Source organism: Hyaena hyaena, unplaced genomic scaffold (assembly GCF_003009895.1).
Source record: "Hyaena hyaena isolate Hyena2069 unplaced genomic scaffold, ASM300989v1 scaffold_754, whole genome shotgun sequence".
Lineage (NCBI taxonomy): Eukaryota > Metazoa > Chordata > Mammalia > Carnivora > Hyaenidae > Hyaena > Hyaena hyaena.
In genome coordinates, this window is record NW_024081381.1 from 444,866 (window position 1) to 460,929 (window position 16,064).

General features: G+C 53.7%; 1 protein-coding gene across 1 annotated transcript; it reads left to right on the forward strand.

The window, feature by feature from the left end:
- The first annotated feature begins 911 nt into the window (after nucleotides 1–911).
- On the forward strand, nucleotides 912–14,355 carry SUV39H1 (suppressor of variegation 3-9 homolog 1). The gene is made up of 6 exons (XM_039218255.1): nucleotides 912–1,145; nucleotides 3,186–3,331; nucleotides 4,799–5,461; nucleotides 11,697–11,843; nucleotides 11,926–12,055; nucleotides 12,779–14,355. Exons 1-6 carry the CDS (start codon nucleotides 1,127–1,129, stop codon nucleotides 12,910–12,912), a joined length of 1,239 nt encoding a protein of 412 aa, XP_039074186.1. The 5' UTR covers nucleotides 912–1,126; the 3' UTR covers nucleotides 12,913–14,355.
- Nucleotides 14,356–16,064: the final 1,709 nt, after the last annotated feature.

Here is a 16,064-nt window from a genome sequence, read left to right on the forward strand (position 1 = left end):
GACCCTGTAGTCCGTCAGATGCTGAGAATGGCTGCCTGGCTAGTTGACAATATGATGAAGGGCAGTGAATGAGTCACAGGTCCGCTGACCAACTGAAAGAACAGTGTAGCTGCCTGATTCAGTGGCTGTGCCAGGATGGAATCACAGCCGCCCTGAGGGGACCCCCTGGGTCAGAGGAGACTGAATGACTGACCAATGTTGAGCATACCTTGCCTGAGAAATGACAGACGGCTGAGCCACTATCAGGTGGCGTGGAGGTTTTAGTTGTTGTGACTGCTCTGGGGGAATAACTGCCTGATTACGGCGTTAATGAGGAGTAACCCAAGGGAATTAAAGAGTGACCAACTAGCATTGGATAGCATGACTGCTTGAGAGAGGGCGATAGGAGATGCTGACAATGACAGCCTGTCCTGATGTCATAATCATGGCCTGCCTGAGGGCATGGCTGGTGGCTCTGAGATGGTTTCCCCAAGGGGACTCAGAGCTGCCCCTAGAGCAAAAGTAGAAGGAAAGCGGCTGCTTGACTGAAAAACGGAGAGGGAATGACAGGCTGACTTACAGTGTAGTTGTTAGCGCCGTGTGTCTGCCTGGAGGCAGAAATGGATGCTGCTGTTGTTGACTGACTGGCAGAGAGTGTGCGGGGGTGTGTGTGTGTGTGGAGTCTAAACAGTACTCTGCAGTGATGGACCCATTGTCGGATTTGAGTCTGTTCGTGGTGACAGTCCATCTTGGGAGTCACGGCCTGCTTGGGGTTAAAATGTGATGACGACTGACTGACGGTAATAATTGGGGGTCTGACAGAACAGAGAATCCCCCTTACGGCTGGCTGACGTGATTGGCTGACAGCGTCACAGACAGTACTGCGTACGGGCAGGGCCTCCGGCGAACTCAGTTGCCGCTGCCGCCAGTGCCGCCCAGACGCACTCTGGGAAAGCTCTGGCGAGCACCCGCCTCCGGGACGGAGCGGGGTGGCGGGGAGGGGTCCGGTCACGGCTCGCCGGTTGGTCCGTGAGGGCGCTGCTCGCGGTGCCGCACGGCCAATAGGCTGAGCGTTCTCGGCCACGCCCGCGCGAGCTCTCTTCTCGCGAGGCCGGTTAGGCCCGAATGTCGTTAGCCGTGGGGAAAGATGGCGGAAAATTTAAAAGGTGAAGCAGTGGCGGCAGCGGCGCGGGCCTGCTGGCCGGGCCGGGTGGGCTGGAGGGGTGGCGTCGCGGGCTCGGGGCTCCGGCGTCCGAGGCCACGGAGCCGGGAGCCGGAAGCCTGGCGCGGAAAGGATGGGGCTCAGGGAGCCCGGGCCTGGCGCGCGGGGCTGGGCGGGGCTGAGGGGAGGGGGCGCGTGCCTCGAAACGCGGCGGGCGCGGGGCTAAGTGGGGACGTGGGAGGGGGGCGCGCGCCTCGGATCGCGACCAGTCGGCGCGCGCACGCGCGGGGGCTTGTCGGGGAGGCCGCGCCCGCGCGCGGGAAAATCGGCCGCCGGTGACCGTTACCCGGTTGGTGTCCACGCGAGACGCCGGAAGGGGAGGGAAGGGAAGGGGACGGACCTCCTTTTCAGAGTGAGGGGACAGGGGACTCTTCAGGGGGAGGGTATCTTCTTTCAGCGTGATGGGGGAAGGGTTTGCTGTAGCGAAGACTCCCCCAGGAAGAGGGGAAGGGGGCTTCTCTCATAGAAGAGCTGGACTCCCTCGTGTGCAGGGGAAGAGGGGTGACTTTTCCAGTATGTTGGGGAGGGTGGGCTCCTCTGGTTGAGGAGAGCTGCGGGGGAGATGGGGTCCACAGTGTGGGGGGACGTCTGAAGGGTAGGAATCCACCTGTGGTCAGTGCGGAGCCAGCAGCTGGAAATGTTAGTTGAGACCGCTTCAGTGGGGTTTCAAATGCAAGTTAAGGGGGTTGGAAGGGAGAGGCATCATAGGGGAGAGGAAAGCGTGGGCACAGGCTTGAGTCTCCACTAGACCTGCCTAAGGGGGGGGGGGGATGTGCACACGAAGTAATTTTGCAGAGCTCTTGTACGTTTTCATGTTGACGTCTGTAGTATTTCATTATGACTTCAAATGTTTGGCTTTTGTAATAATGGGAGGTAGAGAATATTAAAACTAGGGTGAGGGCTGACTGCATTTGGAATAAATGTTTGTGAAATGATTTGATAAAATGGCTTCTAAAGCACATTGTGCCTTGAATCATAAGTCTTTTTTTTTTTTTAATCCATGTCTTGAAAATTTCTGGTAGCCCCAGAAACATTCCAGGTATATTTAAAAGAATTGTCAGTAACCTGTACTGTTTTGTCGGTTCCTCAATTCAGAGCATACTCCTTTGGGTGAGCTTTACCCTTCACAGAAATGTAGATGAGACAAAGTCAAAATGCAGTGTGAAAAAATGGACCTTGCAGGTTTAGGCACCAAGATTAATCATTCAAGGAAGCTTCCTGAAATCTTATTGTCACTCCACAATCTCTTACTCATAATTCTGAAATCTAAAAAGCCCTGAAAACTTAAGTTTGGCACCATTTGGTGGCTAAACTGGATTGTAAAGTGGGACTGTGTTGCCTCTTTATTTCTCCTATTAAATGTGAAAATTCTACTTTTTGCTGCACAACTATTAATATGTTTGATTGTGGCTTGATGCCCCTGACCACACTGGGGGTGTTAGGTAATGTATGGGGTCTACCTAAAAACTACACTTGTACAAATCCAAGAAAATCTAAATTCCTAAACACGTCTAGCCCCAGGAGTTTCAGATAAGGGATCCCGGACCAGTCTTTCCAGTTAAGCCTTTGTTTGGTGCCTAGAGGTTGTAATCCCATCCCCACCCGTTCCCTTGGGGCAATGCACCCTACGGAGATGGGGGGTGGTTCTCTTTCTTTTGCTAAGTGGGGAGAGGGATGATTAGGTCCTGAACCCTAGGCAGGGTTGCAGGCAGTTTTAGGAGTAATGTGGAAGCTCTGGGAATAGATTCCTTTAGGACAATCCCTGCAGCAGATCCCACTTCGAGGTCTGCTGCTCTAGGGGTAGATTTGGAGTGAGCACTGAGGTTTGAAGGAAGTGGCACGTTTTCGGGGTAGAAGGGGCTTAGCATTGGGAAGGCGTGTGGATGGAATCTCACTGAGAAGTCCCAGGGAGGATGTGGGGTCCCCTTTGACAACTGGCTTCACCAGGATGCCCAGTAACTTCTTTCTGGCCTCCTTGTTCTAGGCTGCAGTGTGTGTTGCAAGTCTTCTTGGAATCAGCTACAGGACCTGTGTCGCCTGTCCAAGCTCTCCTGCCCTGCCCTCGGCATCTCCAAGAGGAATCTCTATGACTTTGAAGTCGAGTACCTGTGTGATTACAAAAAGATCCGCGTGAGTGTGGGGTGACCATGGCCAGGGCAGGGGTGTGTCAAGGGAGCTGGCTTACTGCCCCCTTGTCCCCCACTGCCCCCCACTGCCTGCATCAGTTTCCAAAGGGAGTTTTCTCCTCTGATCTTAAAAAATTAGGATTAGTAAGCCTTCCTACCATCTTTGTTTTACAGGTGAGGAAACCTTAAGTGGCTTCCTCAGAGGGTCAGGAGCCAGAATGAGTCCCCAAATAAACAAGTCTCTCTTCCCACCTCCATAGGAATACAGACCAATGCAAAGATTGAGATACTGAGCCCAGGACTAGAGATGATGATAGCTAGCGGTTATTGAGCACTCTCCGTGTGCTGGGCACCTCCTCTCAGAAACTCCTTTAATCTCCCATCAGCAATGTGGAATGGGAACTGTTATCAGGGCCAGAGGAGGTAATGGCCGGATAAAGAGAGGAGACTGGAGCCAGCATGATTGGGTTCAGATTTTGGCTCCGTAACCCCGGGATACTTACCCAAATTCTCCGTGGTTCATTTTCCTTATCTGTGATCACTAGTAGTGTTTACCTCCTATAGACTTGTGAGGATTTAAATTAGTTAACAAGAGTACCTGCTATATATTGAATGTTGTAAAAATGTTAGCTTTTTTCTTATTTATAGATGAGGAAACTGAAGCCCAGCACAGTTAAGTAACTCGCCTAAGGCCACAAGGCCAAGGGAGCAGCAGATTCAGGATTTGTACCCAGAAAGTCTGATTGTAAAATCTGTGTAGTTAAACTCTGTTGTATAGCTGCCTCCCTGCAAGAAAAGATCCCTCTGGCTGCTGAGTGGGGAACGGACTGTAGGGGCCAGGGTGGACCAGTGAGGAGGATACTATGGCAGTCCAGGCAAGTGATGACAGTGACGGTGGTTTGAAGTGGTCAGATTCTGGATGTAGTGTGAAGGTGAGGCTGACAGGGTTTGCTGAGGGTGGATGTGGGGAGTGAGAGAAAGAAGTCAGTCATGGGAGTTGGGGCCTGAACAGCTAGAGGGAGGGAGCTGATGAAAGGGAAGAGAGAGGAGGGAGCAGGTTAAATTAAAACTTGGAATTTAGGCAATAAGGGGGAGAATGGGATTTGAACTTAGGGATCCTCCGTCTAGAGCCCCCCCTTTATTTTTAAGAAGAGAGACCAGGGTGGGGGACAGAGGATAAGAGAGAGAGAATCTCAAGCAGGCTCCATGCTCATGGTGGAGCCTGACAAGAGGGCTCAATCCCACAACCCTGGGATTATGACCTGAGCCGAAATTCAAGAGTCAGCTGCTCACCTGAGCCACCCAGGAGCCCCTAGAGCCCATGCTTTTTAACTGCTGAATGGAGTCACTCCAGAAGACGTGAGGGGATGGTTTGGGTGCTCTCCATCAGCTTTGGGATGGAAGGCCCAGGAGGGCTGGTCCAGGGGTTTTGCCACTTATGGTGCCCCCTCACCCCCTGGTCCCCCAACAGGAACAAGAGTATTACCTGGTAAAATGGCGTGGATACCCAGACTCCGAGAGCACCTGGGAGCCACGGCAAAATCTCAAATGTGTGCGCATTCTCAAGCAGTTCCACAAGGACTTAGAAAGGGAGCTGCTCCGGCGGCACCACCGGTCAAAGCCACCCCGGCACCTGGACCCAAGCTTGGCCAACTACCTGGTACAGAAGGCCAAGCAGAGGCGGGCGCTCCGGCGCTGGGAGCAGGAGCTCAATGCCAAGCGCAGCCACCTGGGACGCATCACCGTGGAGAACGAGGTGGACCTGGACGGCCCCCCGCGGGCCTTCGTATACATCAATGAGTACCGTGTGGGTGAGGGCATCACCCTTAACCAGGTGGCAGTGGGCTGTGAATGCCAGGACTGTCTTTGGGAACCTGTTGGAGGCTGCTGCCCTGGGGCATCACTCCACAAGTTTGCCTACAATGACCAGGGTCAAGTGCGGCTGCGCGCCGGGCTGCCCATCTACGAGTGCAACTCGCGCTGCCGCTGTGGCTATGACTGCCCCAACCGTGTGGTACAGAAAGGCATCCGCTATGACCTCTGCATCTTCCGCACGGATGATGGGCGTGGCTGGGGCGTCCGCACGCTGGAGAAGATCCGCAAGAACAGCTTCGTCATGGAATACGTGGGAGAGGTAGGGAGACGGGACCCGGCGTGGCGTGTGTGTGAGCGCGCCCGCGCGGCTCTTCCCACCATGTGTTCCCATTGTGTGCGCCCAGCTCGCCTTACTGCGTGCCTGCGACTTCCCTGCTTTTCCTGTCCAGGGAAAGGTGGGAGTGTTAACCTGAGTGTGATAGGGACATCCTGGTAGAGGCCCATATTTCAAGCTGGTAGTTGAGGGCGCCTGGGTGGCTCAGTCGGTTAAGCCTCCAACTTCGGCTCAGGCCATGATCTCAAGCTGGTAGTCAAAAGCACATTGAAGTACTTCCGGACTGGGTTTAACCTCCTAAGGGTACCTAGCAACGAGGAAAGTGGGAACTGAAATCCAGGCAGCGTTCCTTTTAACAGGCCTTGTGGTCTGCACAGGGTTGCATCACCCGAGAAGGCACTATTTCTCATTTCACAAGGGTCCAGCTTACCGCCAAGCAGTGTCTGACTGGGAGGAGCACCTTTTACTAATCTGACAAAAGGAACACAGTCACTCTGGAGTTGGACGTAGACACGCCGTAGGTTGGCTGCCTCTTCCTCCAGACTTGCAGCACCCTGGGGAAAGCCTGTGTATACAGTTGACCCTGGAACAATACGGGGAGTGGGGGATGAGGAGGAGGTTAGGTGCGCCCAGCACATGTAGTCAAATTACATGTGACTTTTGACTCCCCAGAAACTTCACTAATAGCCAACCTACTGTTGACCTCACCTATAACATAAACCGTTGACTAACATGTATTTTATAAGTTACAATGTATTATGTACTGTAACACACATTTTATGAGTTACAATGCATCATATACTGTATACTTAGAATGGAAGAAGTAACATTCACAGTACTACACTGTATTTTTCAGAATCTGCACGTAAGTGGACCCACAGGTTCAAACCTGTGTTGTTCAAGGGTCAGCTGTATTAGGCAGGCTAGCGGCTATACCAAACCACCCCCAAATCTAAGTGGCTTCACACACTAGAAGTCTGTTTGCTCCTAGAACAGTCCGGCATGGGTATTTGGTATTTTTCTCTACAGTGGTGTGGCCACCTAGGCTCCTTCCCTCTTGTGTATTTGCTGTGCTTTCAAGCCTTGGAGCCACCCCTGATCCTCACTCGGCATTGCTGGCAAGTGGGCTGAGAGGGTAGAAGGGGAGGTTGCTAATGGTCCAGGCTTGGACACAGTGCCCATCACCTCTGTCCACACCCACTGCCTGGAACTGGCTTCAACCTCGGTGCAAGGGAGGCTGGGAAGTGTGATTTAGCTGTGTGCCCAGGCGGAAAACAAAACGACTTCAAGTAACCAGCAAGAGTCTGTAACAGCAGGTGTCCTGTTCTAAGGTGGAATGTGGTGGGGATTTGGGGGTGGAGCCGTTCGGACCATCTCCTGCATTGGGGAACATTTAACATCCCTGGATTTTGACCATTTAAATCCATGGGTGTGCCATCATGGTGACAACCCCAAATATTTTCCTGTTTCCATAGGTCTCTTACAGGGGTGTGATATGGTTGGGAAGTGATAGAAATTGGCCTAAGGTACACCTCAGGGTGTCTACACTATAGTAATGACACTGGTGGAGGGGAGAGGCTCCCATTGATGAACTACAGAGGGTCATAGCCCCAGGGGGCAGAGATGACCTAGAGGCAGAGCAGTCCACACTGCAGAGAGGACCCTGACAGTCTAGATGGGAAGTCCACACCCAGATAATCCTGATGGTCTGGTGGAAGAAATGTCTATACGTCAAAGGACCTGAGTCAAAGGACGTGAAGGTCTGGGGGAAGGAGGAGGTGGCCACACCCTAGAGGGTTCCTGACAGTCTGGGGTGGGGGTCCTGACAATTTGTAGGAAGAGAGGTCTATGTCCCAGAGAGACCTGGAGGAAGAGAGCAAGCTCTCTGCACTGTAGAGGACCCTGGTGGTCCAACTTAGTAAGTGTCCACACCCAAACAGTCCTGGCAGTTGGGAAAAAGAAGTGTCCTCATCCCAGAGGGATCAGGACAGTCTGAAGGAGGTCAGGTCTACACCTAAGAGAACTCTGACAGCCTGGAAAGAGGTGTCCACATCCTCAGCGTCCTGACACTCTGGAGGAGGTGTCCAGACCTCAGAGTGATGCTAACCGTGTGGAGGAGATGTTAACAGCCTAAAGGAATGTCATCAGTCTGAAGGCAGATGTGTGCACACCCTGGAGCCCCTGACAGTCTGGAGGAGGAGGTGTCTAGCCCCCACAGGAGCCTGACAGTTCAGAGAAGGGAATGTCTCCAGCCTCACTGTACTGACAGTCTCCAGGGAAAGCTCCTTATAATAGAGGATCCCGACAAGCGAAGAGGAGGGAGAGTCCACAGCTCCCAAGAACCCCGGAGTCCCCTGGTCAGGATGCTGTTCTGGCTGTTTTTCCTTCATGTCTTTACTGTTCTGTATTATAAACATTGGGGCTTCCAGGGCTTCCCACCCTGGTCCCCACTCTTCCCACTTCACACACACTCTCCTCAAGCTATTTCTTGGCCTCCTTCCTGCCACATTCTGTGACTTCCAGGCCCCCTTCTGACCCTGTCAGTCCTGTGGGGCCTCCTGATGGCACCATAGGCCCCAAACACTGCCAGAGCCAAACTCCTCTTTGTGTATCCCGTGAGGAGGCAGCACAGCCAAAGGTTGGGGGGGATGGCTCTGGGGCGTGACTACCTGAGGTTGGAGCCTAGCTCCACCACTCAGCAGCAGTCACTTACCCTCTTTGTGTCTCAGTTTCCCAGTCTGTAAATGGGAGTGGTAGTAGCACCCACATCATTCACTTGTTACAAGATTGAAATGAGTTACAGTGTATGCAGCCCTTAGAATAAGCCCTTGAACAGTGAGTCTTCAATAAATGTTAGCTATTACAGTCCAAAATCCAGAAAATCCCAAATGCTCAGAAAACCCAAAGTTTTTTGTAACCCATCTGGCGATAAAACCCAAGCAGACCTGATAGGGACCTATTTGTAGTGTCCTTATCCCACTTGGGGTGAATGTTCATAAATTTCATTGTAGAAATTATTACTCAGTTCCATGGTGCTGTCCCAGACCCTACCTGGTGTCCTGTAATCGAGGGCGTGCACCCCATACCTGTTGGCCATGCTGTCCTTTTATGATCTGGACGTGATATTCACTCTCCCATCTCCACACCAACAGTACCTCCATGTGAGCTTCCCTTCCTCGCCTTTGCGTCCTTCCACGTCCCATCTGAACATCCCAACCCTCATCCAGAGGAGAACAGCAGCCCACTTTATCCATTCTGAAACCTGCATTCTTTTCATATTTCAACGACGCTGAAATGAAGATGAGTCTCAATTACTTTAATTAAATGATGGTGCATCATTTAATTAGCTGTTTTTCCTTTCTTGAGAAAGGGCACAAAATAAGGGAGCAGGTTAGATTCAGACAAAATTGGTACTCATCCATTCCTAACATCGCTCCGTGTCCTAACTAAAGCGAAAACAAGTCTCTTTCACGACCCTGCTTGCATTGGATCTTTACGATAGCAGCTCTTGCCAGGTTGGGATTATTATCATTGTCATCCCCATTCTACAGATGAGAACTGAGGCCCAGAGAGGTATAGTAATTTGTTCAGCGTCACCAAGCTAATGAAGTGGATAAAAAAAGGCCCAAGTTTCTAAAGTTGGTGTGCTGCCAGACCTGGTGGAGGGTTGTGGGTTTGTTTTTTGTTTTTTTGGGTTTTTTTTGGCTGAGGAAACAGGCAGGAGGAGAGAACATTCAGGATCCCGTATCCAGATGGGGGCAGAGCAGTGACCAGACTCGAAGTCTTCTGGTTCTTGTTCACTGTAACCCCCTTTCCAGGCTGCTAGCTTACAGCCTATCTGTCTTCCTCAGTCATTCTGGAGAGCTGCTAGGGAGCAGGGACATGGCCTGCTCTGTTTCCCAACTTTCGGGGCACACCCGCCCTTACAGAGTGGGATTGGAAGGAAAGAAGACCGAGAAGGAACCGTTTGTGCCCTGGAGGGCTCACCCTGTGACTCACTCTTGGTGAGACTCGGGGAGCAGGTAGAGGCAGAACAGGCGGGAAGATGGAGACTGGGGAGGATGCGGAAAGGAAAACGCTGCCTCAGACACCACCCAGCATGCTTGTGAGCCAGCAGAGGCTGCCCTTCGGTCCCGGGGCTTCAGAGAGCTTCAGAGAGGCAGCAGCTTCCTCATGGCGACTGGGGATCAGGAGGTTCAGGAAGACTGCAGAGAAGTCACATCTGTGTGCCGACTCCACAGGGAAAGAGTGTGTGTTCTCAGGCGTTGGAGGGAGACTGACCTTGACAAACTCCTCAGAACACTTCTGTGGCTCCTACTGCGTCCCTCAGGAGAGTGTCCCCGCTCTTGGAGGACCTAGTGGCAAAGCCCTTTTCTGACCTGGAGCTTGCTTTAGATGGTGTATGGCTTTTTTACTGCCCTGGGAACCCTAGGTGCCATTCTCCCATCAGCATCTTGCACTGCAGGTATCTGAGTCCATCTCTCTTTTACTAGACTGTGACCCCTGAGGGCCAGGACCAAGCCTGGTTCCTCTGTCTCCCCTGACCCAACTGTGGCTCCAACAGGGGCGCGGCCTGGTCCCTCTGTCTCCCCCTGTAGATACTGGCCCGTAAGCGCTAGGACCAGGCACAGGGTAGGCCTCATAAAAATGCACCGAATGACTGAGTGAATAGACCAGCACAAATTGGGAGTGTCGGGGAGCCAGGTTTCTCAGAATGGAGCTGGAATGCAGGGCAGTGAGCAGTGTGGCCTGAGGGGTAGTCCCTGGTCTTCTCCAGGTATTGATTAGGAATTGGACCAGAGCAGAGGCTGGAGGTGCTGGTGTTAAGAGGCAGGGAGGAGACTGGAGGACCCCAGTGCAGCCGTCCTGGCTGGTGAAAGTGGAGGGTGGTGAGGACTGGAATTCCGTAGGAAGGGCACGGTCCTGGCGGGCTGAGGGCAAGCAAGGGAGGAAGCCAGGGCAGGTTTGGGTTTGTGTCAGATGGCAGGGGTGGTGGCGGCTAGTGGGTCTCTGATGAAGGGAGAGGGGAAGAAGGGGTGTGGGCGGAGGAGGGGGTTGGAGTTGCCTCTAGGACCACCACAGGACGAAGGATAGGTCACTGGGCTAGAAAGCAGAGTAAAAAATAAAGGGCACTCATGGCGTTTTTGCTTTGTGCTGTGCGGGCACTGGTTTCTGAGGGGTGCGCGGAGGTAGCTGGAAGCCCGGAGTGGAGAACGAGATGTGCCCCGGTCTGGAGGCACCCCAGGCTGAGGAAGAGGCAGTCTTGGGTTCCACAAGACCCTCACCCAGAGTCGGGCATGGTTGGCTGTGCCTGGGAATTACCAGAAGGCAAGGCTTTGGTCAGCTGGGAGCCTGGGTGGGGGCGGGGATGTGAGGGGAGAAGAGGCAGGGGCTTTCCAGGACATCCAGGGACCCATCTGGGGAGGAGGAAATGCCCACTGCTGTCTTAGATCCTGGCTGCTGGCACTGGGCAGCATCAGGGCTGAGGGAGTGGCTCTTTCCAGTGCTCTTGGCTCCTTTCTTACACCTGTTATCTCTTGAGATTCTGGCCTCTGCTTCTTTCTTGCTGTCTCAGACTCTCAGCAGGTCCTGATCTTCTCTCTGGATCAGGGTCTTTCGTATTAAGATTCTGTCTTTTAAGTCTCTGCCTTGAGTTCTCTTGTCTGAGTCTCCTTCCCATTCATTCTATCCCCCTTTCCCACTGGTCCAGGCCGCTTTCTCCTTTCCATGTTCTCCGCTCCACCTTGAGTTCGCAGTCCAGCACTGGCACCTTCTCTTGTGCTGGGTCTCACAGTACCTCGGGCTCTCTTGCAGCCTTTCTCTTTCTCCCCCACTCATCCACCCCTCTCTGTGAGCCCTGGGTCCTTTTCTTGCCCTTGCTCTTCTTAGTCTGTCTCACTATGGGTCTCTTTTTCTCTCACTCCTGGACATTGTGGCCAGCCTCTGCCCACTATTGAGAGAGACCATGTCATCCAGAGGCCTGAGGAGGGATGGGTGGCGGGCATCTGAGGCCCAGCTCCCTTCTCGGGGTCAGCAGACTGTCTGCATCGCAGCCCCCCCACCCTCCATGTGTCCACACCTGCTACCCCTGCTGAGCCAGCCACAGTTCTGCGCACTTGTTCTCCTGGCCCAGGGGAGGGGCCAGGCTGGGGGTCAGGAGCTGTGCTGGTTTTCCTGGGCCTTCTTGGCCATTCTCCCCTCCCCATGGCCCTCTCCCCAGATCATTACCTCAGAGGAGGCGGAGCGGCGGGGCCAGATCTACGACCGCCAGGGCGCCACCTACCTCTTCGACCTGGACTACGTGGAGGATGTGTACACCGTGGATGCCGCCTATTATGGCAACATCTCCCACTTTGTCAACCACAGTGTGGGTACCCCGCAGGCGGGCGGGGGTCGGGAGGAGCAGGCTGGGGCCCCTCCTCACCCTCCCGCTGTTCTTTTTCGCCTAGTGTGACCCCAACCTCCAGGTGTACAACGTCTTCATAGACAACCTTGATGAGCGACTGCCCCGCATCGCTTTCTTTGCCACAAGAACCATCCGGGCAGGCGAGGAGCTCACCTTTGATTACAACATGCAAGGTGGGGGTGGCAAGGGACTGGGGGCAGGGGCATACAGTGACATGGGACACGAGGACCCCTCCCCAAGGAGCTTTAAGATGCTTTTCCTGACTCCCAGTCTCCCATATGGATTCCTGGACCTCTGCCTACCTCATGGGGTTCCCCTCATTTCCAACCCCTGGACCCCAACCCTGAGACACTCATACAGACTTCTCCCAAAGACTCCTGGGGAAGATGTTTGGCTTGAGAGTTAAGATGCTCCTCCTGACTCATCTGAATCTCCCAGTCACCCAACCCTCCCCACTCCTAATCCCCTCGGCCTTGCTCATTCCAAGCATCTGGACACTCTTGGGGTCTCCAACCAGTCCCCTTCTTGACAAACTAGCCACCTTGGAGACACTCAGGGGTGGGGGGAGATCTTTGACAGGAGAGTTCAGATGCCCCTCTGGACATCTTAGGTGACTATTCCTGACTTTTGTCTGACACAGCCCCTCCCTGTGACAGCCCCCTGCCTCCCTCCAAAACCCCCACCCCTAGCCATCTTCCTAACACTCCCAACACCCTGTCCCCCACCAGTGCTGAGCCCAGACCACCAACCCCACAATGCCCAGATGACCCAAATCCCTGATTTGCTCCCAGCACCCAAGATTCCTGGGTCTTAGGATGAAAAGGGCAGCGGGACAGTTCACCTTGGCCTTCTAACAAGTCCCCTCCCCCCTGCCCTCCCTGGATGTGACTCCACAGTGGATCCCGTGGACATGGAGAGCACTCGCATGGACTCCAACTTTGGCCTGGCCGGGCTCCCTGGCTCCCCCAAGAAGCGTGTCCGTATTGAGTGCAAGTGTGGGACAGAATCCTGCCGCAAATACCTCTTCTAGCCCTTTGAAGTCTGAGGCCGGACTGACAGTGGGGGCCTAAAGCCACCCACCCCACCTACCTACCGCTGCCCTCCTGTTGAGGAACAACTGCCTGGGCCTCCTGCCTGCCTCTACCTGCCCCCCCCCATGCTTGGGGCTGTGGGCTGGCAGTGAGGACTGACTCCAGGAGCCACCTTTCCCCATCCCAGCCCCATCTGTGGGTTGCACTTACAAACCCCCACCCACCGTCAGAAGTAATTTTGGAACACCAGGATATTTTGCAGTTGAGAATCACGGCCTATCAAGGATATCCAAGGGGTGAGCCCCAGCCCGGCCCCAGAATATAATTGTTTTGTTTTTGCACCTGCTTCTGCCTGGAACTTGGAGGTCTGTCGCAGGCTCTCTCCCTACTGCCCCAAGGGTGTGGGGAAGCAGCCCCAGGGCAGGCGGACATCAGAGCCCAGACTTCCCAGCCCAGATGTTCCCCCCACCACAGGAACTTTGTGCTTGTGACGGAAAGGGGATCTCCTGGGCTGGGGCTGCGCCTGGTTTCTGCTTATGCTCCCGTACCGGCTCGTGTTGGGCCCAAGAGTCCTAGGGTCTTTTTCAGGGTTGCACAGCTGAGGCATGGACGCTCCTATGCCACTAGAAGAGAAGTGGGTGCTCATGGTCCGCTGACAAGTGAGAGGAAGGCAGTGTGCAGACTCTGCCAGCCCTTCAGGTGGGCTGGGTCTGAACTCTGCCTTGGGAGTGCGTATAGAAAGGCGCCCAGAGGTCTCGAGGGCGTGGAGGGTGCTGGGAACCCTGACCTGGGGCCTGATGACTGCTGGGCCTACTTAGAGCTGGAAGCAAGACCTAGCTAGGCTGTAGATAGCACTTAGGACAATAATGTGCATTGATGGGGTGTTGATGAGGTGCCAGGCACTGGGCAGAGCACCTGATCCGTGTGGATTGTCTCAGGGAAGCCTTGGAAACTATGGAGGTGGACCCCAGGAAAGGGTGCATGTGGCAGAAGGCAGAGTGCAGGCCGAGAATGGGGGCGGGGCAGGCATGGTTTACCCGTGAGGGTACAGTGAGCTGAGAGGGAAGCTTCTGCTGCCTGCCAGCCCCAGCCCACCGCCCTCTGCACTCCCCTTCGGTCCGCCGGCCTCAAAAGTGACCTGCCCGCAAACGTACAGAAGGCAAAGGCTCTGATGGCTGCCTTGCCCCCTTGCTTCCCCCGTGAGGTCTTCTCTAGGAAGCCTTCCCTGACTACCTGTGCTCAGAGTGCCCCTACGTGAGACTGTGTGCCCTGCCACCAGATGCCAGGTCTGTGTGTCCGTCTGTGTGTCCCGTCTGTGTCCGTGCTTCCTGCCCCCCAGACTGACCTTCAGGCATGGACTGAATCGGATTCTTCTGTTGTATATCCCTTGGCCCTACCCAGCCTGGGGTGGGCATCAATAAAACAAATCATGATTGAACGAAGCAAGGTGTGAGGACTGAAGGCCTTGTGTACGTGGGGGTGGGGGGCCTGGGGATATTTTCCTCAGACTGCATCCATCTGATGGGACGCTCCCCACAGGGTGCCACTCGCCCCGTCAGCCATGTACCGGGTGACCTAAAATAAGCTTGCCTCTTAAATTTTAAAATGCACTGTAAGAGTGAACTAAATCCACTGTTGTTTAAATGGACAATTCTCACTTGCCACAAACATGACTAAAAGACAGACCTGGAAATACAGAAACAGGATATAATTTGAGCTGGACCCTCCCTGCTCTTCCAGGCTTTGAACCCAGAGCCTGCCTACTGCATTCATAGAGAAAAGTCTGCGCGTGCTGGGGGAAACTTTTTCTGCGGATATTTATTGAGTGCCTGTATGTGCCAGGGTAGAAAACCGGGAACAGAGATGACATTCCTGATAAACTGTTTTCATCACCCCTCAGTCGGGAATGTGAGCCAGTGCCCTTTGTTCAGAGGCCTCACATGCTGTGTGAAAGAGATACCTAACTATTTTGAAGACCTCACACACAGGTGACAGAATCCTAAATGGCTCAGAGATCTCGCAGGGCACCTAGGACACAGGCCTCCGCACAGCTCATAGACCTTATTATGCCCAGATACTGATCCTAGACCTCCCGACCCCTCACACCCTGGGTTATCTGTCTCCAAGAAGCTCAGAGAGCTTGCGTCTAGACACAGGCCCCCAGTAACTCAACAAACTGCACTGGAACTATGGGGCACTGGCTCCCACAGAGCTCCAAGACCTCAGATGCCACCATGCACACTAGGATTCAGACCCCAAATGTGTCAGAGAACAAGCGTTCTGGGGTAGAGATGCACAACCCTCTCACAGACCTCACAACTTGGGATACCGTGACCCAAGCTATGTGGAAACTTCACACCCTGATTTGTCAATTCCCAAACTCTTTTTGGAGACCTCCCATACTGGGGCAGCACCCCCAAAGTGGAGATGCGACACCCTGGTCACAGATGGCCCAAACACCGAGACCTCATACTCTGGGCACAGATCCCTAAATGATTCTGAAACCCTGGATACAGACACCCCCCCCAACTGCTCAGAGACACCCTGGAAGGTAGAGATAGAGCACTACATATCCCAGAGACTTCTCCCTAGAACAGAGACATCCTAGGAAAAGACTGCCAAACCTCAGAGACCTCACACTTTGTAACCCACATCCCCCCAAGAGCTCAGAGACCTGAAAATCTGATTACAGACCCCCCACAAAGCTTCACAACCAGGGATAAAGAAAGACCCACCAATCTCCCAAGAGAACTTCGAAACTGGGATAAGGATGGATGGACAGTTCAGAGACCTCCCCCCTACCCTCTTCTCAGACCACTAGACCACTTAGACCTCATACTGCGAACACAAGAGAGCCCTGAAATCACATACACTGGAACACAGGCCCTAAACCAGTTCAGAGATCTCGCACCCTTGATACATATTCCTGTTCAGAGATGTCCTGTCACGTTCTGGATGCAGATTTCCCCAAAATAACTCAGAGCCTTCATACACGGAGATGGATCCCCAAACAGCTCAGAGGCCTTCCACTCTGGCTCCCAGAAAAGCTCAGAGACCAGAAAATCTGGATACAAATCCTCTACATACCTCAGAGACTTCACAGCCTGTAATACAGACCCCCAGTGACTCTGAGATCACATATCCTGGACAC

Bases quoted from the DNA above. Each gene is read 5' to 3' on its own strand.
- SUV39H1 (XM_039218255.1), top strand. The intron at 5,462-11,696 runs GTAGGGAGACGG...CCCTCTCCCCAG, and splicing joins TCATGGAATACGTGGGAGAG to ATCATTACCTCAGAGGAGGC. The intron at 12,056-12,778 runs GTGGGGGTGGCA...GTGACTCCACAG, and splicing joins CTTTGATTACAACATGCAAG to TGGATCCCGTGGACATGGAG.